The following is a 24,952-nucleotide window of genomic DNA, read 5'->3' on the forward strand; positions in this document are numbered from 1 at the left end:
TTGGGGAAAGGGGCTGGGGTTTCGTCGGCCTTCGCGGGGCTGCTGCGCGGTGAGAGCGCTTCTCTGCCCCAGCCGGGCCCCGGCGCCGGCTCTGGTCCCTGGGTCGACCCCTCGGCCGGGCCGGAGGAGGGGCAGGAGGCAGTTCTCCAGCCGAGTACCGGGCCCGCCCGCGCCTTCCGCCAACAGCCTGGCAAAGCCCGCCGGGATGGTCCACTGGGGCGGCGGCGAGGGGGCAGCGCTTCCTTCTGTCAGCCGCTGGGCAAGACCAAGCGGGGAAAAGAACCGGGCGGGCCGCTTCACCTAAGCCCCTGGCCCGGACTGGGCCTTGCGAGGCGTTGGGCCCAGAGCATGGCTCGGGGCCTTGGCCCTGTAAGCGGCTCGCAGCGGAGGCGTTTGTTTACCCCTAGCTGCAGAAAAAGCGCTCGGGGGAGCGCCGAGAATGGGCGCGTGGCATCCAGGACCGAGCAAGCCCTGCGCCAGAACGGGAGGTGCTGCAGTCGCTCGCTCGCCCGCGCGCCCCCGCCTTTCTGAGCTGCTGCTCGCGTGCCCTCCGGTGGAGGGATCCCGCCGCCTGGCTGGCTGAGCCCAACCGCCGCGGAGCCAACGAGCGCCGCGTCGCCGGGACGGGAGCCGGACAGCAGCCAATGGCAAAGCGAGGCGGAGGGGAGGTGGGAGCGCTTCTGCTACTGTCTCTGTTGCGCTCTCCCTCCCCCCCCCGCGCTGACATCACCGGCTGTTTATTGCTCCTTGGCCGGTGGGGGGGGCGCTCGGCTGGCACATGCGCCGGGGCTGGGCAGGAGCAACGCCTCGCTTCGGCGGCTGCGGCGCAAGTGAATTTGCCCAGTGACAGCCTCTCAGTGCATGCCGCCTCGCGATGAGGTCATCCCCGGGGGCTGGAGATGGTCCGGGGGGGACTACCCGGATGAGGGAGGCCGCGCGTGGGGCGCCAGGACAACCCGCGATGCCTTCCAATCGCCTCCAGAAATGAGCGGCGAGCTTGCGGGCCGAGGCGATCCACGCGGGCACTTTGGTGACTCTCCGCCCACCGCGGGCAGAACGGGCCCATGGGCCCCGTCCGCACATCCGGGCTACGAGGGCCCATATTCGAAGGCTAAGCGGGGCGTACTGACACCCCGAGCGCGGCCCCGAGGCTGGGAATCTCCCGGGGCCTTGCAGGCGGGCACCTGGGGAGTGGAGCACCGCTCCAAACCTGCCCAGATCAAGCCTCCTCGGGGACCGCGGGAGGACATCCCCGGATGTCGGGGTAGCGTCGCGGCTGCATCCGTGCTCCAGCAAGCGCGGCGCCCAGGAAACACACGGACGCAGGGCAGAGGTGCTGGAGCAAATCCGGAGGCAGCGGCTGCGCGAGGGATGCCCTGCGCCGGGCGACGCGCCCCCGCCGGTTCCACTTGGCCGCCTCGCGCCCCTCCCCCCCGGTGCCGGGCGCTTCCATTGGCCGTCGAGGGCCGCGCGCAACCACTCAGCGGCCGGCAGGTGCCTGTTTCCACAGGAAAACGCCTGCCGGCCGCCGAGAAGCCCGGCAACACGCGGCTGGCGGAGCGCGGCCACGCCCCCGGCCCCCAAGCGGAGCTGGCCAGGGTGGGGCTGGCTGGCTTCGGTTGCGCCGCCCGGAGGCACGCTCGCTGCCGGGCGGCCGAAACGCCGCGCCTTCGGGGACCGGAGAGGGCTCGCGCTGGTCGTCTCGCCGCGTGGGCTTGGAGCGAAGCGAGGGGCCCGGCGGGGGATGCGCCGAGGGCCCTCCAACTCCGCGGCATCTGCGGCCGCGTGCCTCGGACAGGCGCCCCCCCCCCCCGGTGCTGATGCCTGTCGGCCAGCCCGCTGGCTACCGCGGAAAGCGGCCGGGGGGCCAGGAGGCGTTACGGGAGAGCTCCCGGCTTGCGGCCGCCCCAGCCCCGCTCGGCGCTGCCCCCGGTCAGCGGCCCGGGCGCGTCGGGCAGGCCACAGCGTTCAGTTTCCAGCTTGCCAGCCAAGCCCCTTTCAAGAGGAGCTGCCCCCGCCCCCTCTTTTGCCTTCACCGCCGGTGCAGCAACAGCAGAAGCGCCGCCGCGTTTGGTTCCCGCCCCTCCAACCCTCTTCCATTCCGCAACCGCAGCCAATCCGGGCTGGCCATCCCAGCAGGAAAAGCAACTGCCATGGAAACAGCATCCACAGCTCCTCCGAGGAGCAGCAACGGGCCCAGAGGGCTGGCAGGGGCAGGTCTGAGGCCCCTGTCCCATCTGAGGAAGTGGAGGGCTGGGTCCTAACAGGCTGGGGTTCAGGAGCAGCTGTAACAGCCTCAGCGGTGGGGGGAAGGGTCTCCTGTGGCTGTGCGCCCCCAAAAGTTACATTGGGACTGGATTAAAGGAGACGGCAGCACCTTGGCTGCGCAGGCCTGACCATCCCTTTAAGTTGCCTCCTGTTTGTTGGCCATTGCATGGAAGGGCTGTTGTGATTGCCTAGCTGTTCTGTGTGAACTCGGGCAGGGCAAGGGGCTGGGGTCGAAGGCTGCCTAGAATGCAGCCAACCTGGCTTGTCTTCAAAAGCATTCAGGAAGGCTTGATTCAGTCATAGTTGCCTGCCCCAGCACAGGCCTGAGAACTCAGCCTCAGGGCATGGCCAGAGGGGCCAGCCAAAGGGACACCCAGTGTACAAAGAAGGGGCCAGAAGGAGCAGGGATTCGGAAGGTAAACAGTCTGAGGGAGCAGGCAAGCCCAAAACCTGCTGGGAGGAGAGCCATGACTGGAATGAAGAATTCCAAGGATATTAACACGGTTGTTCCCAAGAAATGCGATGGAGTGGTTATGTACGTAAACAAGCTGTATGCCTGTGGAATGTTTTTGCAAGGATCTGGGTACAGTGACAAGGAGTAAGAAGCAACAGTAGTACTGCTGTGGGAGTTTCCTCTGGGCCACCAGCTGAGAGAGGATGTGGATTTTCTAAATTAACCACCCAAGCCACAGTGGAAACAGGAGACTACAATTGTCCTGGTATCTGCTGGAAAACTAATTCAGCCAGGGGTGAGGAAGTGTAGGCCAGAGACAGGAGCAATCTGTTCAGTTTGCAGCTGTTGAACAAGCTCACCAGAATGGTTAGGGTTCAAGTCAAAAAAGTTACAGTTCAAATCAACTGGTACTGAACAATTCAATGTTACTGAAAATGCTAGTATCATAATGCTCTTATATAAATGAATGGTGCAACTGCATCTGGAATATTGTGTGCAGTTGTTGCTGCACCTCAAAAAGGAAATAGTGGAGTTAGAGAAGGTTCAGAGGAGGGCAACTAAGATGATCCCGGTGCTGGAGCAGCTTCCCTATGAGGGAAGGTTGCAACATTGGGGGCTTTTTAGTCTAGAAAGGAGGTGAATGAAAGGGGACATAATGTAGGTATACAAAATTATGCATGGTGTAGATAAAGTCTACAAGGATAAGCTATTTTCACCTTCCCAAAATACTAGACCCAGAGGTTATCCAATAAAATTGAATCCTGGAAGGATTGGGACAGAAAAAAGGATTATTTTTTAAAATATAACTCATAATTAAACTTTGGAATTTACTACCATGAGATGTGGTGCTGGCTTCAAAAAAGGGCTGGACCAATTCATGGAAATCATGGAAACAATAGCTGTTAGCCTTGATGGCAGTGGGACTGCCTCTGAAGGCCATCTGCTGGGTTTCGTTGGAGAGCTGGTTAGCCCCTGTGAGAACAGACTGCTGGATTAGATGGGCCAGAGGTCTGACCTAGTAAGGCATGGCTTATGTTCTAACCTCAACAGGCTGAAACGCTGGGCTAAATCCAGCAGGATCAACAATAATAAGTGTAGGGTCTTTTGTCGGAAAGATCAAATGTGTAGGTAGGTACAGGATGAGGGAGATCTTGGTGGCAGAATGTGTGAGAAGGACCTAGAGGTATTAATGGACCACCAGTGAATCTCAGGAAGCAGCATGCTCCAGCAGCTAGCAAGTCTCATGCAGTCGTGAACAGCACTGCCTCCAACTCAGGAGAGGAAGTAATTCCATTGTACTCTGCATCAACGCCACACTTGGTGTTCTGTGTCAACCCTACTTTGAGACAGGGAGAAGGTGGGGTGGTGGTGGCGGTTCAGAGGACCGTATGTTAAGGGTCTGGAAAACTAGCCCTCTGAGCAACAGTTAAGGAGGCTGGGCATGCTTTGCCTGCAAAACAGAAAGCTAAGGGGAAATAGAGTGGTTGACAAGTACCCGTAGAGCTGCTGCGATGCAACGGGAGCAGTTAAGGTTAAGGGGAACATTGCCAGGGGTGTCTCTCTTTCTCTCCTGCCCGTTTGGAGTCCTTAAATGTTGTCTGCCAGAGTCTCCTGGCTAGAAAATCCAGAAACTGTTGAAGGCCCGCCCCCCCAACACAACCAAAGGGAGAACTAGCTCTGCACTCTTTGCAGCAGGGGCCAAATGGGCACATGCCCTCCCTACCACAGCCCCTTCTCCCGCTGTTGTAGCCGCAAGGTGGGGCAGCCCCGTCCGTGTTCTGGGGCTCAGGCCTTGCACCGGGACCACCCCGCCCGCGCCCCCCCACCCCCGGTCGTCCTCTCCGCAGAGCCCGCTCTCCGCGCTGGACGGAAAGAAGCGCCTTGATTGTGGCTGGCAGGTGCGGCGGGGGCGCCTCAGGCCGCACAGCCACAGCAGGACCCCCCACGGCCCGCCTCCGAAAGCCCTCCGGGGAGCACCTTCCCCGGCGGGACGGGCAGCGCGCCCCCTGCCGAGCCGTAAGCCCGAGGGTGGCGCTTTGCCTGGGTCGATCTCTCCGCGGGCTCCCTTTCGAGAGGGCGACGCGGCGTCCTCCGCCCGAGAGGCGGCGCTCGAGGGGCAGCGGGGCGCAAAGCGCTTCCCCTCCGGGAGAAAGCGGAAGCAGAAGCGGGGGCGGGGCGGGCTGGAGCCCCGGGCGCCTCGGCTCCCGCGAGAACGATGGTAGGCGAGGGCCGTCCCTGGGGGGGCGCGGGGGCTGGCCGGCCGGTCCCGGGCCGGGGGCGAGTGGCGGTCCCTCTTCCCGCTTTTCTCCTTCCCGCGCAGTCCGCCTCGCTGGACCTGAAGTCGAGGGAGGAGAAGGACGCGGAGCTGGACAAGCGCATCGAGGCCCTGCGGCGCAAGAACCAGGCGCTGATCAAGCGCTACCAGGTGGGCGCGGGGCAGGGGGCGGCCGGTCCGGCGCGGCCCAGCCCGGCCGGGCCGGGCTGAGCATCGTCCCTCTGCCCTTTCGCGCAGGAGATCGAGGAGGACCGCCGGAAGGCCGAGCGGGAGGGCGTCGCGGTGACCGGAGCGCGGAGGACCCGCCCCGCGGAGGCCCCTGCGCAGCCCGAGAGGCGGCGGGCGGAGGCCGAGGCTGCCAGGCTCGCGGGGCAGGTCCCGTCGGCGCCCGAGGTGAGTCTGGGCGGGAGGCCAGGGCGCGAGCGCCGCTCCGAGGCGCTCGCCCAGGCCTGAGCCGCACCGCTTCTCTTCGCCAGGACACGCGGGTGCTCGGCCGCGAGAGGAAGCCCGCTACCAGGGGGTCCCGAGGCGGGGCCCCGCCCGGAGGTCGCCCCCTGCGCGCGGACGCCGGCCGGGAAGGGACGGGCGCGGATTCCTCGGGCGGCGGGCCGCGAGGCCGAGGCGGGCGCGGGCGGCGGCCCCGGGGACGAGGGGGTCCGGCGGGAGAGCCGGGCCCCGACAGGCGCTCCCAGGTAAGGCGGCGGGAGGCCGAGCGGCGGGCCGCCGGCAGCGAAGGGGCGCTTGCAGGGCCTCTTTTCCCCCCGCAGGAGTGGGAGGAGCGGCGCCGGAGGAATATCGAGAAGATGAACGAGGAGATGGAGAAGATCGCCGAGTACGAGCGTGGCCAGCGCGTGAGTGTGGCGCGGGGCTGGCCGGGAGGGCAACGTTGTCCTGGGGCTTGGCTCAGGCCCTGCAGCTTCTCCTCTCCTCTCCGCAGGACGGGCTGCAAGAGAAGAACCCTGTCCGCAACTTTCTGGATGACCCGCGGCGCAGTGGCCCCTTCTCTGAGGTGAACCGGCGGGAGGGGAGCCGGCGCCACATCCGTAACTGGGGGGGTGCTGACTTCGATAAGGTCAAGACAGGCTTGGAGCAAGGCAAAGAGCAGGCCTCTCTGGTATGTCGGAGTGGCTGCAGGATTTGGGAAGGGGAGCCTGCGCGTGTGGGGGGTCGCTTGGGCCACTGATCCTCCTTTCTGGGATGTGGTGTTGAGAGGCAGCTCCCTCCTCCCTTTTCTCCACGGCTTAGCTGGGCTTTCAGGGGGATGTTCTCTTGCTGGGCACCAGTCAGACCCAGCAGGTATGAGGGCCCTGATCTCATTCTGTTCACCTGCCTTTCCCTGCCAGGGCCGGGGCAGTGGCCGCCACAGGGGCCTCACGACCTTGGATATGACGCTTTCTATGACTGGCCGGGAACGGGCTGAGTATACCCGCTGGAAGCAGGAGCGGGACCAGATTGACAGGGAGCGATTGGCCCGACACCGCCAGCCCACGGGGGAGTGGCGCCGAGAATGGGATGCTGAGAAGACAGATCCTGCGTAGGTGCCCTGGTTGTGTGGGGTAGCTGCTGAACTTTCTCTGGGGCTGGGGGTGGTGGGCTCTCTGGACTTGTGGCTCCAGGGACCAGGAGGGGGGCTTTGGGGCAGTTTGGCTGCATGGGTGGGAGGGTTTTCCTCATTGTCTGCTTCTCTCTCTCCTCTCTGCAGGCTGAAAGGGGGCCATGAGCCTGGAGGCTCACCTGGTGACAAGCAGGGTGAGGAGGGGCTCGGAGCAAGTGGTGCGTCCTGGGGTGTTTCCTCCTTACCAGGGATGGGGCGGTGCCATTAAGCAGCGAGCAGGCATTTGACGAGCAGCTGTAGTTGCTGCTCTTGGGGTGGCCTTGGAGCCCTTTCGTCTCCTTTCCCCTCCCTTTGGGCCACTTGGCCCCACACTAGAGCCTCTGTCTTCCTCTGGTTTCCTTCCTATTGCAGAACGTCCTCAGCGCCCTCCCAAACGGCCCACTTTTGGGGAGTTCCTGTCTGGGCCGCCTGGGGACAGGCACTGGAAGATCCGAGGCTGTGGCCGCCCACGAGGGAGATCTTCCGGGCCCTACAGGTGAGCAGGGGCCAGGATAACAGACATTGTGGGGTGGTCACCCCAGGGGGACTGGAGAGCTGCTGCAGCAGCAGGTCTCTCTTCCTCGGGGCTCGGCACACCCTGCCACGAGTCTCTCTGCTCAGCTTTGGCTTCTCCTTGCAGCATGCACGACAATCGGTGGGAGAGGGAGGAGCCAGACCAGACGCCGCTTGCACCTGCGGGGGAGGACAAGGCGGGCGTTGCCCCGGTGCTGCAGGTGGGGAGGGCTGGGTGTGGGCCTGGCAGTGAGCTTGCTCCTCTCTCGCTGCTCCCCAAATGGATCCAGATGCCCACATGGGCCACTGGGGAGTTCTTCTGCCCCAGGCCATGGTTGAAGTGGGGTGGCAACCAGAGGCCTCTTCCCAAGCTAGCAGCAGTCCTGGAAAGGTCTGCAGCTGAATCGGAGGTTCCATGGGGCTTTCTTTTCCCTCTTACGTCTCTCTTCTGCCCCGGGATCCCCCAGGCAAAGCCACAAGTAGCAACGGCAGCAGAGGAGGAAGAGGAAGAGGACGAGTGGGAGGATGTCAGTGGGGAGGAGGAGGAGGAGGAAGAAGTCGAAGCTAACGGCAGCCGGGATTCTTCCTTGGAGGAGGACAGGCCTCCCCCTTCCTGCTCCCTCCTGCCCCCAGGGGAGCCCGGGCAGCTGTCCACAGTTCCGACTGCTTCACCTCAGGAGGCTCCAGGCATGGGGGGGGTGCCCCTGACCCCCTTGGGGCCATCAGAGGGATACCAGCCTGTGTCTGACTGGGGTGAAGAGATGGAGATGCGCTCCCCTCGGGCCAGCAGCATCAGCAGCCACCAAAACCCCTTGGATGCGCCCACGGAGGAATTACCTGCTGGGGCTGCTGGTAAAGGACAAATGTGGGCTATAGGGAGTGGGTGGCTCCTGAGGCAACGGGGGGAGGGGCATATCTCATCACATGTTGCTGCTCAGAGCTGTTGCCTTTCTTCCCTTCTTGCAGGAGTGGATCCCCCAGTACTGTTGGCAATGCATGGATCTCTTCCTGTGGAACCCCCAGCAGGAGGGGCAGCTTCTCCTGCACATAGAGCCCAGGAAGCAGAGATAAAAATGGATTCAGAAGTGCCTGGACCCAAAGAGGTGGCTGGCTGAGCAAGATGGAAGAAAAGGGTGAGTAGACCTCCCTCCCCCTGCATTGTGTGATCCTGTAGGGATCAGTTCTGGCCTGCCCTGAAGGAGCTCACTGGAGCTGGAGATCACCAACTTTCAACCTTCTCCAAACTGGTTCTCCCACCCTTAGTTGCGCTCCTGTGGTTCAGGGCCTACCCAGAGAGGGAGCTCTACCCCACCACCTTTGGTTCGCTGTTTCTCTCCTCTGGGAAATGGGTCTTCTCCAGCTGCCTGCTGCTTCTCGTCCAGGCTGTTGTCTGCCTGCTCCCGCCATCATTAAATTTCTGTCTCATGGTTGTGACGTTTTGTCCTTGGAAGAGGAGAAAGGACCCATGCATTCTCTGCAGGAACAAGGTCTCTCCTCCTTACCTGGGGGGAAGGGTGCTGCACGAGGGCAGGCTTGAGGAACAGACAGTGGCATTGTTTGCTAGCCTGTTTTGTGCTTCCGTTTCCTTTTTCTGATTTTTTTTTCTATTTCCAGTTCTCTTTCTAATGCATTTGAGCCTTGTTCGATCTCGGGTTCTGTGGAGTGAGAGAGCTTAGCTAAAATGGAATGAAAGAAGCTGCGAGTCCTCTGGGGAGAGTGTTCCTCTCCTCTTCCATTCTAGAACTTTCTCCTGTTCTTGATGTTCTGTGAACTGTGAAATAAAATGCTCCCAGTCCGGAGGGTGTCAAGCATTGGGCATCACTTTCCAGAAAACAGAAACCTGCCCCGACCTCTGCCAGAATGTTTGTGTAAGGATTGCCTATTCTAAACACCATCAGACTCATAAGCAGGATCACAAAGATACCTGATTTATTAAAGAATAGTATGCAGGATCACAAAGAAAGCTGAGAATGGAAAAAGCGCGCCAAATGCAAACTAAAAAACCCTTGGTGCAAATGAAATCCTTCCCCCCGTAGAATCTTCCCAGGCTCACAATCCCAGGTGCTCCTAACGGCTTCTGATGGTCCGCCGGAAAAGTCCTTGAGCAGAGCACAGAACCCAAACACGTTCCATTGAAATGAGCATAGAGAGCTTGGCACCAGGTCTCACAGCAGCTCCCTCCCAACAGAAACGCGCGTCAGCACCACGGCACGTGAAACGTTACGATGTGCAGTGCACATTGAAACAGTGAACATGACAGTTTGGTTTGGGAAGCTTGACAGCCTTTGCCAGGCTGGTGCTCTTGAGGAGCTTCCTCTCCAGCCAGTGTAGCCCTTCCATGAAAATTGAGGGTTTCAGGTGCTGCAGCACCAGGTTTGGAAAGCTGTCTCAGAAATGCTGGGGGCTGCCAGCATGTGTAAGCAGAGGGTTGTTGTTGGCTTATTTCAAGATTCATTACCCCTTTTTCCCCCAGAAAACCAGATGGGGCTGACTGCGCAGGACTTGTGCGCGCTGTATTCACTTTTATGGAAAGGTGGTGTTGGGAAGTGTTGTCCCTCCCAGTGCATAAGGGAGATGCTGAGAGTTTGGCAAGGAGGAAGTTGCGGGGTGGGGAATGCTACTGCCACCCTGGCTTTTTCGCTCACTGGGCTAGAGCATCTCATAGTTACTTCTTACTGGAACCTGGACCCTAATCCTGCACTGGATTTTAGCTTCAGAGTTTGGGTGGAATTTTTAAAAATATGACAAAGTGTGTGATGCCTCCCTTGGAGTTGAGACAAATTCCCTGCTTGCCGAGTCCACCGTAACTCAGGGGTGGCAGATCCCCTGTGCAAAGGCCTTGAGCCCACCTCCAGTTTGGGAAGAGGCTTGAGCCACAGCAGGGCTGCCTTAAGGCACCAGTCAAGGGGGCTCTCTTGCGCTCTTTAACCCTCGAAGAAGAAGAGGGTGGCTGTCCCATTTCTGTAGCTTCCTTAAGTGCTTCTCTCTGTAGATTCCCTTGGGCTCCTCTTTCTGCTGCATACACCTGCGGTTGCTTGGTTATTTGGGGAGAGAATCTGTGCCCTGCCCTTGGTTTGCCCTGCACAGACTCTGAAGGGAGGCAGCCGCTGGCTGCATTACGGGTGGCCACACCCATGGGGAAGACGAAGGACCAGCCAGTGCTTTTACGGCAGCAGGTTGAGTGGGGCAATTCCTCATTAGCAGCTCTAAAAGGGGTGCTGCTGGCAGAGGATGCAGGTGGTCCTGCAGGAAAGCTTGTTCGTCCTTTCCCAAGGAAGTGGCAGGTGGACCTTTTATCTGGGAAGGAGGGAGTGGGGTGAACGGATGGGTGGCCAGGCAACTCCCTTTCTCCAGCAGGTAGTACAAAAATCTTTGGCTCACTAGAGCCAAATGTTTATGCTGCAAAAGATTCCCATTAAAGCATTACTGCTACTGTCAATGTAGAAGTTGCTTAATTTAATAGTTTGTGCGGTCATTGATCATGCATTATCCTATGTGATTGTGGCATTTAAAGTTACCAATGTGTTGATGTCCAAAAATCAAAATAAGTAAGAGCTGTACTTGGTATTTTAGCTCAAAGTTTAAAATACAAACATTTTATTATTATTTTGGAGCATTTTTCCTGCTGTTTAGCCAGAAAAGCCACTAGAACAATAAATAGTTAATAGTGCAATTTGTGCCTATGAACTTGCAATCTGAGAATTAGAAATAAGAAGAAAATGAATAAATGAACAATTTCAATTCAAAAACTGAGGATCTCTCCAAAGTGTTAGAATGTTAACATTAGGTTGGATTCAGAGACTTAACCAGGTTCATTTGAAACTTTACAGAATGTACTCCGCTTGCTTAGTTTTAAGCTTTGTGACTTGGCGTGTTATGCCAACACAATTAGCTTGGTTAGTTCATGGCTCTGTGTAGTGTGCAGGTTCCAGAGGCTGTTTAATTTGGTCACCACAGCCTTCCTGTGGCCTCTATCCTGGCTTGGCCCCAGAGAGTCTCAAGATCCCCTTTCAACAGGTCTTTGCTCATGGCCAGCCTCCTTTCACTTGCTGTTTCGTGCTTTGTGACTTTTTCTGTCCTGCCCCATCAGGAGCAGCTGGAGATTGACGTGCCTGAGGCCATATCCTGATGCTTCTTTTCCAGGGCTGGTGGGAATGCAGCTGGCAGCCTGCCGAGAACTGAACCAGACCAACTTCTTCGTTGGAGCTGCTGGACACAGTTGTGACACACACGTGCATTCTGCATGCTTCTGTCACTCTCGAACAGTCTCCAGAGTTGGGGCCAAGTCAGCCTTCTGCCCCCCTCCCCCAGTCACCTTTTAGTGCTCTTAACATAAATCATGGACAGGCAGGGCCTGCAGTCCTGCATACCAAACCTTTTGCAGTCACCCTCAGATCGGAAAGGTGTTGTCTTCTCTCCAGCCCAGTCCTGCTGGCCTGTTATCTGTGTGTCTGGCAGGAGTGATCTGGGCTGCAGGAGAGAGGGAGAGGGCCCTTCTTGTCACTGGGTTAAGAGGTTGGCTTTTCCATATCATGTACTAAGTAAATAGTTTCCTGACAATAAAGCTTGCATGTGTCTTGCCTTCCTGCCTGCCCTGGGGTTTTCTCTGAAGTGCAAGTGGGGAGGGAAGAGAGATCTTGTGGACATGTCTGGGGAAATGGAGTGGCTGCCTGTTGTTTCAGATATATGCAGAGGATTCTTACTGGAGTAGAAGAGTATAAAAGCTTTAATAATTTCTTGGAAGGGAGGAACTCTTGGTCTGGTCTGTGCTGGAGAAGCTAGCCACCCTCTGCCAAAGGCTCCCCTACAGAGCTGACCAGCAGCAGGGAGCCAAGGAGATGCTTCCGGAAAGCCTCAATTGCGCAGAGAGGAAATTGCCCTCCCTGATTATTTCGCCCCTGCAATTGGCATCCAGAAGTACATGTTTGGATCTGAAGCTTGACTATCCTGGTTCTCTGCAATCTCTCTTGATACCGTCAATCACAGTATCCTTTGAGACCAGTTGTGGGGTTTAGGAATGGGAGGCCTAGCATTGCAATGTTTTTTTCCTTCCTCTGTGGCCAATTCATTTATTATTGCAGATAGGGAGAAATCCAGCCTGAAGCCCCTAATTTGTGGGGTGTCTCAGGGCTTGATGTTCTTGCCCCTCCATGTTCCCCTAACCCATAACATGAAATGGCTGGATGAGGTCATCCACTGATTCATTGTCAACTATCACCAGTATACTGATGATACTCAGCTATGTATCTGCATGTCACATTGGCCCACAGGAGCAAGCAACCTGGGTATCTTCATAACATGTTAGCTGCCCTGCTGCCCAATTGGATTCCGTGGGTTCCTCAACCTAGACTCCAGGCTGGTGTTGGAGTTCCCTTGTCTTTGGCATTGAGTTATTTCAGTCTCCATTCCCCCGTGACAGGAGTAGAGCAGCCATGTAGTTCCCACATATGGGATGCACTTTGAACCTAATTTTTGCTTCTGGGCAGTTCTGCTCTGTCTGGTTATGGAAAGAATTACAACTAGCCCATTTCCTGGTCCAGTTGAGATTGACTGCTACCTGAAGATCTGATTAGGAGGATTTGTCCCCAGATCAAATTGGGAGATTTCTGTCAACTGTTTGCTTGGCCTCTGGCATCAGGAGGTGGCCTGGGCTCTAGACTTTTGGTGGGGATTAATGGCGGTCTGGTCATCTTTGAGGGAGCAGAGGTGGCACTGGTGGAAAATCAGTGCCCAGAAGGTTGTCGCTGGATGCTGAAATCTTTCCTGATGAAGGAAAGCATGAAATCAACCCATTTGATCTCTGGATGGCTGTTCCCAGCAGATAAACTGTGGGAACAGAAGCTTCTGCAGTTTGCTTACAAGTTGAGCAGATGGGAGGCACGGGATTCCATCCATGTTTGCAGCTATGATGCAGCCAATATGGGACATTCTGACCTGCTGACCCCATTTCTTAACTATATTTAGAAATACATAGTTTTCAGCCTGAAAGAGATTTTCTTGTACAAAGAAAAGTGTTCCTCTTGGTGAGTCTCATTTTTTTTGGATTACAAAATTATAAAAGATTTAAAGATTTAACCTTTAAAAAATATTTGGCAAAAAGCTCGACAAGGGACGAACTAAGAGAGTTTAACATGGATAAAGGGGAGAGCGTCATGCCCCGTTCTAAGGCGTGCATGCCTCACAACGTGATTATGCCTTCCTGATGGAAGGGAGGGGTAGGAAGTATGCATAGGCTTATCCCCTCAAGAACAATTGCACAGATGGCTCGCCCAAGCCGGGGCAGCCATCAACATAATCACCGGCCCACCTCACAGGGCTCCAGGGCACACACCTGCGCCGGACACAGAAAGAGGACAACGGCGTTTGGCCGGTATCCGCCCTAATCGCCCATCAAGGCCATTGTCTCACCGGGATCGCCCATCAAAAGGGCCGGGAACGGATGTACGGACAATGGAGGGCGGAAAGGGGCAAGGCCGACACGCGTGTATATTAAGGGAATGAGTGCAACACATGCTCATTCCCGTCTTTCTCTCGTGTTCGTATTCTTTCCCAATAAACCGGATTTCCTTAGCCTGCCTAAGTTTGAGTCTGCGTCTCGTTGGGGAAAAGCTACGCATCACATAAAGACGGGAATCCAAAAATATTTTTTTCTCGCTAGCACCTTTCCAGATTTTCCTGTGAGGGAATAACGCAGCGATGATTCAACACCCGGCGCAACGCGGCGGTGGTCCAGGAACCGGCGACGGCGCCCCAAACCTCGCGGAAAGAGCCAGCGGACGCTCGGCGGGAGAGGAACCAAGCCGCAACGTTACCTTGGTGGCCACCGGTGAGCCGCTGCCGGAATGGGTCACTCTCGATGCAATGGGGGAATCCCTGCCTGTGATTTTCGGGGCGGCATGGGAGCCTTTGCACGCACCCACAGCTAGCGGCGGAGATCGCCGGTGGAGCGAGCAAGCCGCGGGAGGCATCCTGGAGAACGCGTGCTGCGGAGCCACGGAAGCGCACCTGGTGAGGATTGAGTGGCTACTCCAGGAACTAGCGCTGGAGCGCGGAGGCAGCGAACGGGGTGAGTGTGAACGGGGCGCCAGAAGCTTGTCCCCACCCCCGCTTGATCCCGGCTGCAGCGGCAGGGCGTAGTGCAGGAGGAGGAAGCCGGGCACGCCGGCGCACACCACGCAGGGTTGCCCGGGACGGTTCCCCCCCCCTCTTTCGCAGCGCGTCAGCTGGGGAGAGGCTGGAGACGAGTGGAATCGGAGCCGGCGCCACACAGAGCCTGGTTGAGGGAATCCCCACATCGGGACCACAGCTTTCTACTGGAGGGGGAATGGCCACGCGTCCGGAGGTGTCCTGGAGTCCACCAGCGATGGGAGTGAGAGACCTCACGGCAAGATTCAACAGCGACCCAGCCACGCTGTCGTTCTTCTTGATCAACACGAGGAACTACATGGCTGAATACGGACCCTGTTTCCGGACGGAAAAGGGAAAGATCAACGCTATTGCGAACAGACTCAGGGGGAGGGTGGCTGACTGGTATGTCCACCTATGCCAGGCAGACGCCCCAGAACTCGAGCTCGTGGATGCGTTCCTCGGCACTCTGGACTTCCATTTCCGAGACCCCCTCGAAACTGAAACGGTGAAGAGAGCTCTACGGGGAATCCGGCAAGGACAGCGCTCCATGGCTGACTACGCCAGCGAGTTCCAAGCGCTTGCGGGCAAAGTGCGGGACTGGTCACCCTCACTGAAAAATTCAAGGAGGGACTCAATTTAACCATTTTAAGGTGGGCGCTGAACCAGGATGACCCCACCACCCTCCGCGAATGGATTTGGCTCGCGGGAAAGGCAGAGAATGCTCAGGAAACCTTTCGGCACGTCCAGAGGTCCCTGCAACCCACAGCAACGGCGAGAGGACCCCGATCCGGCGGCGCTCCAGCGAGACCGGCACCCTGACCCTGGGGGGAGGAATGGGAGCGCCGGTTTGCCCAGGGACAGTGCTTCCGGTGTGGCAAAGCAGGCCACAAGGCGGCAACCTGCCCGAACGCAAAGCCACCAGAGCGGCAGCGACGAACGGCGCACAAACCGCCCGCAACAGAGAAAAAGACCGCAGTGGCCAGTGGAGTAGTAGGCGTAAAAGCCCTACATTACTCCACTGAAGAAGATGACAGTGAGGACGGCGAGCCGGCGGGAAACGCCAACCACCTGCTTTAGGAAGTGCCGCAAAGCAGGTGAAGCCGAATAACGGGCGCAGCAAAAGCTGGGTAAGTGACGACTGCCCCACTTTCTACGTAAAAGTCAACCTGCGGAGCGAGGGCAACTCTGTTAACGCATGGGCCCTCATTGACTCTGGCCGCTACAGGTGCCTCATGCACCCGAGCCTGGCTGCTGACTTAAACCTCCGCCGCCATCCGCTGCCGCAAAGTCTTACGTTCACCCAGCTGGACGGCTCAGCTGCGGGGGGGGGGCAGTCACCCACTGCACTGAAAAGGTGACTGCAGCTCGGCAGCCACCGGGAGAGACTGCAATTCGTGGTGGCACCGGTCAGCCACCCCTTAATAATTCTCGGGATCCCGTGGCTGGTGCGCAGGAACCTGCACATAGACTGGGCGACCAGAACCATTACGCTTCCCGACGGCAGCTACACGGCACCCACAGGGGAGCAGGTCCCCCACGTGGCGGGGAGGGCGGCCTCCACAACGGTACACCCAGTTCCAGAGCTCCTGGAAGGCCTACCCCCCCAGTACGCAGACTTCACGGACGTCTTCGGGGTTAAGGAGGCGGACAAGCTCCCACCCCACAGGAAAACGGACTGCTCCATACAATTGATCCCGGACGCACCCCTGCCTAAACCGAGGATCTACGCGATGTCCCAGAGGGAGCTGGCGACATTGCGGGAGTTCGTCGATACAAACCTAGCATGGGGTTTTATCGAGCCCACGAACTCACCCGTTGGGGCCCCGGTCCTCTTCAGAGAGAATAAAAGGATGGCACCCTGAGGCTATGTATGGATTACTGTGGCCTCAACGCGGCATCCATTTCAAACAAATATCCCATGCCAATCATAAAAGACATCCTCTCCCATTTGGCCAGAGGCAAGATTTTCACAAAACTGGATCTGCGCAAAGCATATTATCATATCAGAATAAAGGAGGGGGACGAGTGGAAGACGGCTTTTAATTGCCTACTGGGAGTGTTCCAGTTTAAAGTTTTACCCTTTGGGTTGGCAGGAGCACCAGGGGTCTTTATGCAGTTAATCAATGAAGTCCTGCATGAACATTTATACAAAGGCGTCCTCATCTATTTAGACGACGTATTAATCTACACAGAAACGGAGGAGGAGCACGAACGCTTAGTGAAACAGGTGCTCAGGAAACTCCGCAAGGCCGAACTCTTTGCCAAACTCTCCAAATGCAGGTTTCATCAATCCCAGATTGACTACCTAGGGTACAGAATTTCGGAAAGGGGCGTCGAGATGGACCCAGATAAAGTCCAAGCCATCCTGGCGTGGGAACGCCCACGCACAAGAAGACAATTACAAAGTTTTCTGGGCTTTACGAACTTCTATTGGGGGTTCATACCGGGCCTATCAGAAATTGTCCTGCCCCTTACCAACTTGTTACCCACTAAGGGTTTGGGAGACACGCGCAAGTCACGCAACCCAGGAGCGCTCCTCAACTGGACTCCAGCTTGCCAAACGGCCTTTGAGCACCTCCAAAAACTCTTTACCACTGAACCAGTCCTCCTTCACCCCGATCCCACGAAGCCCTTCGTGGTGCAGGTCGACGCCTCCGACTTCTCGATCGGGGCAATCTTCCTGCAGAAGGACTCCAACGACCAGCTGTGGCCCTGCGCGTACCTCTCCCACAAGTTTTCCGAAACGGAACGGAGATGGCACGTGTGGGAGAAGGAGGCTTTCGCCGTCAAGGCCGCCCTGGAAGCATGGCGACACTTATTGGAGGGGGCTGCCTGCCCCTTCGAGGTCTGGACAGACCACAAGAACTTGGAAGCTCTCAGTACCCCAAAACGGCTCAGCCCTAAACAAGTCCGGTGGGCGCAGTTCTTTAGCCATTTCGATTTCAAACTCAAATTCATACCGGGGAAAAAGAACTTCCTAGCCGATGCCCTCTCTCGTCGGCCGCAAAATGCCAGCCAGGCATCTGACATCGTCGGAACTGTATGGACTAACAGCTGGGCTGCCCAGCGATCACACGCAGCCACACGGAAACGCAACGCGCCACGGTGCAACCACCCGCGAGGGGGGGAAGAGGCACACACATCCCCTCCGATTTGCAACAACAGTTTGCCCAGGCACTAGATACGGACGCCTGGATGCAAGCAAATCGCCCCAACGTCACCCTTGAAAATGGCCTGGCATGGCAGCACGACAAGCTATACGTGCCTGAACAACTGAGGCCCAAGGTCCTGCGGCGCTCACATGACGATAAAACGGCAGGTCACTTCGGATTTGTTAAGACCCTGCACCTCGTCAGGCGGCAATTCTGGTGGCCTGCACTGCGGAAAGACGTGAAAGACTATGTCACGGCTTGCCCCACATGCGCCAGGGTCAAGCGCAAACCAGGGAAGCCTCAGGGTCTCCTACAGCCAGTGTCGAAACCTTCACGCCCATGGGAGGAAATCTCCATGGACTTTATAGTCGACCTACCACCCAGCCAGCGAAAAACTGTCAGATGGGTGGTGAAGGACTATTTCTCAAAGCAGGCGCACTTTGTACCTTGTGCCTCCATCCCCTCCGCGCAACAGCTAGCGCGCCTTTTCCTGACCCACATATACAGATTACACGGTACCCCCTCCAGAGTGGTCATGAACAGAGGTACACAATTCACTTCCAGGTTCTGGAAGGAATTCCTAAAGTTACTTGGCACCAAGCAGGCACTGTCCACTGCTTGGCACCCCCACACGCATGGTTCTACGGAAATTCTGAACTCCACCCTGGAGCAGTTCTTACACGCCTTTGTAAGCTACCAACAGGACGATTGGGTAGACCTACTCCCCTTCGCAGAGGTGGCGTACAACAATGCCGTGCACCAGAGCACGGGCCACACCCCCTTCCGGGTGGTATATGGCAGGGATTTTGTCCCAATTCCAGAACTCCCACAGGTAGACACTCCGCCCTGCTCCCCGATGATTGGGCAACGCAGCTGGCCAACGTTTGGCCAGTCATCCAACTGGCCCTCTCCGAGGCCCAAGCAACATACAAGCGGTTCGCGGATAACCACCGAGCGGTGCAACCAGACTTCAAAGTGGGAGATCAGGTCTACCTCTCCACGAAGTTCATCAAATCCCCACAGCCCTCGAAGAAACTGGGCCCCAAGTTCATTGGCCCATTCCCGATCCTGGAAAGACTCAACCCAGTGACATATAAGCTGGAGTTGCCGCACAACCTGAGGCGTATACACCCGGTTTTTCACTGTGCCCTGTTGAAACCGGTCATCTCGTCCAAATGGCACAACGACCCCCCCCCCCGCCTCCTCCCATCATGATCAATGGACACCAACACTTCGAGGTGAGGGAAGTGTTAGACTCCTGCAGGCTCCGCGGCACCCTCCAGTACCTGGTCCACTGGAAACACTTTCCCCATCCAGAGTGGGTACAGTCCCGACATGTCGCAGTGCAGAGACTTGTAAACCGTTTCCACGAAGCCCACCTGGACAAGCCAAAGCCATAGATTTTCTTGGGGAGGCAGTATGTCATGCCCCATTCTAAGGCATGCATGCCTCACAATGTGATCATGCCTTCCTGATGGAAGGGAGGGGTAGGAAGTATGCATAGGCTTATCCCCTCAAGAACAATTGCACAGATGGCTCGCCCAAGCCGGGGCAGCCATCAACATAATCACCGGCCCACCTCACAGGGCTCCAGGGCACACACCTGCGCCGGACACAGAAAGAGGACAATGGCGTTCGGCCGGTATCCGCCCTAATCGCCCATCAAGGCCATTGTCTCACCGGGATCGCCCATCAAAAGGGCCGGGAACGGACGTACGGACAATGGAGGGCGGAAAGGGGCAAGGCCGACACGCGTGTATATTAAGGGAATGAGCGCAACACGTGCTCATTCCCGTCTTTCTCTCATGTTCGTATTCTTTCCCAATAAACCGGATTTCCTTAGCCTGCCTAAGTTTGAGTCTGCGTCTCGTTGGGGAAAAGCTATGCATCACAGAGAGTTATTTTTAAAAGTTTAATTTTTCTGCGAAAGTGTATTGGAAAAACTGTAGTTGATTCAAGCAACTGTTTTAGATCTCCTGTGGGAAAGTCCTTTGCTTTCTTTTAAAAGACTGTTAATTGGTGGGATTTACAAAACAGATCAGAGTAATGTGAGTAGACGGACTGCCTATTTGTAACCATGGAGACATAGAGGCAGCGTGTGTTGGTAATTATAGTATCAAATTATAGCATCAAAGCTGCAATGTAAGAATCTTGACACTTTGGATCCCAATAACAGTCTGACTCAAGCACAAGTAAAATATGCAGAATTCAGATTTATTGAGAGTGTGTACAATCAAGGAAAAAAGCTGCAATTGAAGATTCCTGCCTAACTCCCTGATTAAAAGCAAGCTATTACCCCACTCCCTGCCTTTCTACTGTTCCCACCGAATTCCAACGGCCATGCATGCCAAGCCCAGATGCCTTCTGATGGTGCGACCTTGACTTTCCCAATTAGCCCGAACGGCACACTTTCACACTCCTTGATGTTTTCCCCTCCCCACTGGTTCTTGGCACGCATTGGCTCATCATGGCAGATGAACGTGGTCAAACGACTTGTCAATCATTTGATTGTGGATTCTGACATGCAAGCCGATAGAGAAAAGAAAAAGGGGGAGAAGCTGTCTTTTTCTCCCTGCATGAGGTTTTTTTTTTCCTTCAACTTTTCAATTAGACTCAGAAAGCTGCCTGAATGGAGGGAAGAAGGGGGTCCTTGGAACAGCCCAAGAAGGTAGAGAAAGCAGTTTCATTGGATTTACTCCAGAATATGTTCGATCAACTGGGAAATAGGTTTCAATCACTTGAGTCTAAATTCACAGCTTTTGAAAAGAAAATAGATGAAAGATATGAAAAGATGGAAAACTCTAAGACAAATGGCTGGAGATAGAAAAGTCAGCGACAAGATGGAAACTGAAGAGTAAAACAAGTTATCGATAGAGAATTGGAGAGAGAACTGGATAATTTGGCTTCACTGGAATTGAGAGAGAAAGAAGATTTAGAGCTATTCCAGAAAGCTCTGATGAAAATATTAGAGAAAGAATTATACAATCTTTGGCCACTTTTTTTAGAGGGAGGAGGACGATATTGAGACAGATTGATAAAGTTTATAGAATAAATTCACGATTTGCAAGAATGAGAAATGTTTCTAGAGATGTTTTGATGCATTTCATGAGGAAAAAGACAAGGGATCAGGTACTGCAGCAACATTTTAATGCAAGTTTGAAGATGGATAATGCAAACGTAATTATCTTAAGTACTTATGGTAAGTATGCACAAGAGAAAAGTATGTGTTTTTGATTGAAAAAGCAGAAAAAGATCCCATGTTGCTGGGATAAATTAGGGGGTGTGATTTTTACCTTTAAACAGAGATTTCAACTGAATTTTTGGAAAAATATAAAGGAGAATTGGAAGAGGTCCAAATGGAAGTTGCAGGGGAGACTTCACAACAATTAGAGCAAATGCAAAAGGACTCTCAATTGGGTGCCACGGGTATTGACTTTTCTAAATTCTTGGTTTGACAATGGATTACAAATGTCTAACATGGAATATGAATGGAGCAAATGCTCCCAAAAACAGAAAAAAAATCCATTACTTAAAAAAATTGAAACAAGATATTATTTGCTTACAAGAGACTCATATTAGGAAGAAAAATATAAAATATTTGATTCAAAAAAATTTGGGTGAATTTATTTCATCAGGACCTAAAAAAAGAAATGGATCTGTTTTGTATATTAATCCCCAGCTAAAACAACTTGTATAGGGACGCGGTGGCGCTGCGGGTTAAACCGCTGAGCTGTTGATCGGAAGGTCGGCGGTTCGAAACCGCGCGGCGGGGTGAGCTCCCGTTGCTCGTCCCAGCTCCTGCACACCAAGCAGTTCGAAAACATGCAAATGTGAGTAGATTAATTGGTACCGCTTCGGCGGGAAGGTAACGGCGTTCCGTGAGTCATGTTGGCCACATGACCCGGAAGTGTCCTATGGACAACGCCGGCTCCAAGGCTTTGAAACGGAGATGAGCACCGCCCCCTAGAGTCGGACACGACTGGACTTTACGTCAAGGGAAACCTTTACCTTTACCTAAAACAACTTGTATTGACTGATGAATATGGTAGATATGTTGGGGTGGAAGTTGAACTATATGGGACTAAGACTATGGTATTAGGAATTTATGCCCCAAATGAGGGTAAAGCAACTTTTTACAAATGACTTATGGAGAAATTAATAATTTCTTACAAAAATTGGTGTTTGATGGGGGATTGGAAAGGAGTTATTTCCCCACAATTTCATGGAACATCTGAGAAAAAAATTAAAACTACTCAAGGTAAATTACCAAATGCCTTTTTCGATTTGATGCTCAGTTTAGGGCTAGTGGATGCATGGAGACAGAAAAATGGTAACTCTAAAGGATATACTTATTTTTCAGAAAGACATAGATCTTTTTCAAGAACTGATATGATTTGGATCTCAAAGAATCTAGCTACTGGGATCTAGCTACTGGGAAGCAGAGATTTTACCAGTGTTTTTGTGATCACAATCCTGTGAGTTTGGTGTATAAAAGGAAAGCCATTACTTTTAGATACAGATTGAATGAAATGTTGTTACAGAAAGAAGTAATAATGGACTGGAAAAAGAAATTAACAGAAATTTCTGAAAATAATCTAAATAGAGGCACTGATTTAAGAATGGTTTGGGGTGCAAGTAAAGCTTACATGAAAAGATATTTCATACAATATAATACTCAAAAAGAAAAGTCAAGAGAAAATACAGGCTATTTTGGATGAGATAAAAAGAAAACAATCTCCAGGGAAGTTCAATATTTCTTATCAAATTAAACTTTTATAACAATAGCTGTCAATGTTAACTGTAAAAGAGATGGAAATAAAAATGAATTATGCAAAGCAAAAAAAACTTTGAATTTGAAAATAAACCAGGGAAATGGTTAGCATATAAATAAATAAAGAAAAGAAAAAAGAAAATGATATTGTAACTTCAAGAGGGAGACACTGTATTCAAAGTTAATATGGCAATACAAAAAGCATTTCATCAATTGTTATTCCAATTTGTATAAAGGAGATGATATTTCTTTGCAGAAAATAGATGAATATTTAAAAAAACAAAAGTTACCAAAGATTACAGAGAAACAAAGATTATGACTATATAACAATAAGAGAGGTTTCTGAAGCTATAAAAAAGATTAAGCCAGGAAAAGTGCCTGGGCCTGATGGATTATTGGGTTCTTATTATAAATGCTTTGAGGATGAACTTTTACAACCCTTGCAAAATACAATGAATTTTATTACAGGGAGGAAAGATCCCTGAGACTTGGAAAGATGCAAATATAGCGTTAACACCTAAAGAAAGACAAGGTTTGACTTTGACAAGAAATTATAGACCAATAAATTATTCGATAATGATTCTAATTTGTTCACAATGATTCTAGCTGATAGACTGAAAATAATTTTACAAGAATTTATTCATGAAGTTCAATGTGGGCTTTTACCTAAAAGACAGTTAAAACAAAATGTTAGAAATGTGTTGGATATTCTAGAATATTTTAAACAACATAATGAAAAACAAGTTGCGTTAATCTTTTTAGATGCAGAGAAAGCTTTTGACAATTTGAATTGGATTTTTCTATTTAAAATTTTGGAAGATAATTTTGGAGATAATTTTATAAAATGGATAAAATCAATATATACTTCACAGAAGGCACAAATAATTGTTAATGAAGGTTTAACTAAACCATGTGAGATACAAAAAAGAACAAGACAAGGTTGTCCACTGTCTCTTCTTTTATTTTAGTTCTAGAAATATTGAATAGAGATATAAGATGAGAGGATTAAGGGTGTACAGATTAAAAGACTTATAAACTAAGCTTTTGCAGATAACCTGGTTCTGGTTTTAGAAGATCTTTTGAAATATTAACAAGAAAAGTAGAAGAATTTGGTGCATTCATTAGCAGGTTTTAAAATCAACAGAGAATGTGAGCTGGGGGTTAAAAGTAAAATAAAAAGTGTCTCGATTTCATAAGGAACAAGGATGAAGAATTTGACCTTTAAAACATTTTGCATATACATCAAAAGGGAACAGGGAAGTGACAGCTTATCTATTGTAAAATTGGTGATGGGGCAAGGTAGTAAAGGTAAAGGTTTCCCTTGACGTAAAGTCCAGTCGAATCCGACTCTAGGGGGCGGTGCTCATCTCCGTTTCTAAGCCTTGGAGCCGGCATTGTCATAGACACTTCCGGGTCATGTGGCCAGCATGACGACTCGGAACGCCGTTACCTTCCCGCCGAAGTGGTACCTATTGATCTACTCACATTTGCATGTTTTCGAACTGCTAGGTGAGCAGGAGCTGGGGGGAAGTATGCCATCGGACCCTGAACTTGTGGGGTGGAGGATATGGGTGTTAGATAAAGTTATTTAGGTTAGAAATTTGTAGTTAATTGTGTATAAACTGCTGGCTGGTGCCAGCAAAGATATGCTTGAGTAGGATGAGACCCTGAAACAAGTAGGTGATAAGTGTGATAAGAGTTGCAGGAACATCCTGCTGACATGTAAAATCCAGCAATCAAGGATACTTGTGAAGTAAGATTGTGAGCTGAGCCCCCGGAGAGGGGGAGGATAGATAGGGTATAAAAGTTTTGTGTTAACTTCATTCAGGGTTCCTTCTTGCACGGAGGAACCCGCCTTTGCAAACGCGTTACAAATAAACTCTTTTCTCTGCATCATCGAACCTTGTGGATTGGAATTCTTCTGGGAGGTTTTTCCCGCTGACAAGAAGATAAAGATGTTGACAAAAAACATGAAGATGCAAGATCAAATGGAACTGATGAATAAAACAGGTTTTAAGGTTGAGAAGATAAAATACTTGGGTATTAATATGACAAATATGAAATGTATATTATTTCAAAATAATAACATTAACATTTGGAATGAAATTAAAAAAGATATGTTACGATAGGAGAAAACACAATTATTGTGGGGGAGAATTTCTGTGATTAAGATGAATGTTTTACTGAGAATGTTATTTTTATTTCAGACAATATTAGTTTTGACATCTGATGCACCAAACCTAACCCTAACCCTAATCCTTAAACAATGGCGGAATGATATATCTAAATTTATGTGGCAGGGAAAAAAACTAGAGTTAAATATAAGGTGTTACAAAATGCAAAACAAAGAGGAGGATTGGGTTTACCTGATTTGAAATTATATTTTGCGCCTTGTTTAGTTTGGAGGAAAGAATGGATATTGCTGAGAAAAAGAAGGCTTTTGTAATTAGAAAAACATGATTTGAGTTTATGGTGGTGTGGATATTTATGGTATGACAAAGCTAAGGTTAATGTAAATTTTAAAAATAATTTTGTTAGATGTGCCATACTGAGAATATGGAATAGATATAAACCTAGGTTGTGCCCAAAAATACTGCTGTGGCTCTCAGTACAGGAAACATTCTATAGAAGAGAAATGATAACTAATCATAAATGGTTATTCAGATATACTAGAATTTTGTCAAGGAGAATGTAGAATAAAATCAAAGAGAACAGCTGGTGGTAGAAGGATATACTGTACATGTCAATGGTTCTCTTATGTACAATTACTAGAGAGATTTAAAGTACATAAAAGAAT

At 52.5% G+C, this 24,952-nt stretch overlaps 1 protein-coding gene across 3 annotated transcripts; it reads left to right on the forward strand.

Moving 5' to 3' along the window:
• Positions 1-4,873: 4,873 nt before the first annotated feature.
• Positions 4,874-11,668, forward strand: CCDC9 (coiled-coil domain containing 9). 3 transcript variants are annotated; one of them, XM_063311671.1, is made up of 12 exons: positions 4,874-4,940; positions 5,043-5,147; positions 5,235-5,390; positions 5,474-5,848; positions 5,935-6,111; positions 6,341-6,531; positions 6,700-6,746; positions 6,964-7,087; positions 7,232-7,325; positions 7,572-7,956; positions 8,071-8,237; positions 11,195-11,668. In XM_063311671.1, the coding sequence occupies exons 1-11, from the start codon at positions 4,938-4,940 to the stop codon at positions 8,217-8,219; spliced, it is 1,806 nt and encodes a 601-aa protein (XP_063167741.1). In that variant the 5' UTR covers positions 4,874-4,937; the 3' UTR covers positions 8,220-8,237; positions 11,195-11,668. The 3 variants fall into 3 exon arrangements, with proteins under 3 accessions (XP_063167741.1, XP_063167740.1, XP_063167739.1); XM_063311670.1 differs by having other exon boundaries at positions 5,474-5,689; positions 5,765-5,848; positions 7,572-8,237; XM_063311669.1 differs by having other exon boundaries at positions 7,572-8,237.
• Positions 11,669-24,952: the final 13,284 nt, after the last annotated feature.

This window comes from Candoia aspera, chromosome 10 (assembly GCF_035149785.1).
Source record: "Candoia aspera isolate rCanAsp1 chromosome 10, rCanAsp1.hap2, whole genome shotgun sequence".
NCBI classification, from domain to species: domain Eukaryota; kingdom Metazoa; phylum Chordata; class Lepidosauria; order Squamata; family Boidae; genus Candoia; species Candoia aspera.